Source organism: Anopheles aquasalis, chromosome 2, assembly GCF_943734665.1.
Source record: "Anopheles aquasalis chromosome 2, idAnoAquaMG_Q_19, whole genome shotgun sequence".
In the NCBI taxonomy this organism is placed as follows: Eukaryota; Metazoa; Arthropoda; class Insecta; order Diptera; family Culicidae; genus Anopheles; species Anopheles aquasalis.
Window position 1 is genome coordinate 50,241,884 of NC_064877.1, and position 617 is coordinate 50,242,500.

General features: G+C 45.4%; 1 protein-coding gene across 1 annotated transcript in view; it reads right to left on the reverse strand.

Moving 5' to 3' along the window:
- Window positions 1–235: 235 nt before the first annotated feature.
- LOC126575389 (homeotic protein proboscipedia) overlaps window positions 236–617 on the reverse strand; it is a 13,750-nt gene continuing 13,368 nt past the window's right edge. The window contains exons 6-8 of the mRNA XM_050236068.1: window positions 498–617; window positions 421–467; window positions 236–330 (exon numbers count right to left, since the gene is read on the reverse strand). The exon at window positions 498–617 is cut by the window's right edge and continues 986 nt beyond it. Coding sequence (XP_050092025.1) covers window positions 236–330; window positions 421–467; window positions 498–617 — 262 coding nt within the window. The remainder of the gene's footprint in view (window positions 331–420; window positions 468–497) is intronic.

The following is a 617-nucleotide window of genomic DNA, read 5'->3' on the forward strand; positions in this document are numbered from 1 at the left end:
TCAAAGACAAAAGAATAATGCTAACCAACAATTTTGCCAGATAGCAATGGCCATGATAGTAAGGTTTGTAGGGCGTAAAAGTTGGTAATGTTTTTTGTTTCTTCATGCTGTTTCAGAAGGTGCGAAATAGGATCAATACAAGACGTAGTCGTCGTCGGTAGGTAGGTAGAATTGAACGCGAAGAGGAATTGAAGCTCGCTTTTAGCTAGGGTAACGATGATCTGACGTGATTAAATTAACTCAGCTGATAGTATTCGGGGGCGAAATCATTGGCCAAGTTGCTAAGAAAATTGAAATCGGATGACGAGTTGGAATTATCAAGGCTAACCATAGCGGTAGAACTGTTTGGAGCACTGGGTGGTGGCTGTGGGTGATGAGGGTTTGGCACTTGGCTCAAGGATACATCAATTGCATGTGCCACCCCACCGTTGAGTCCGTTGCTGATGACCATGCTGTTGTTAGTAGGGCCATGTTGTTGTTGATGCTGCTGGTGCTGCTGCTGCTGCTGCTGCTGGTGGAATACATGTAGCTGTTGATGATGTTGCTGATGTTGCGGATGAATTGGAGGCTGTTGATGATGATCGTAGTAAGCCACCGATCCTGCGGAAGATGCTTGA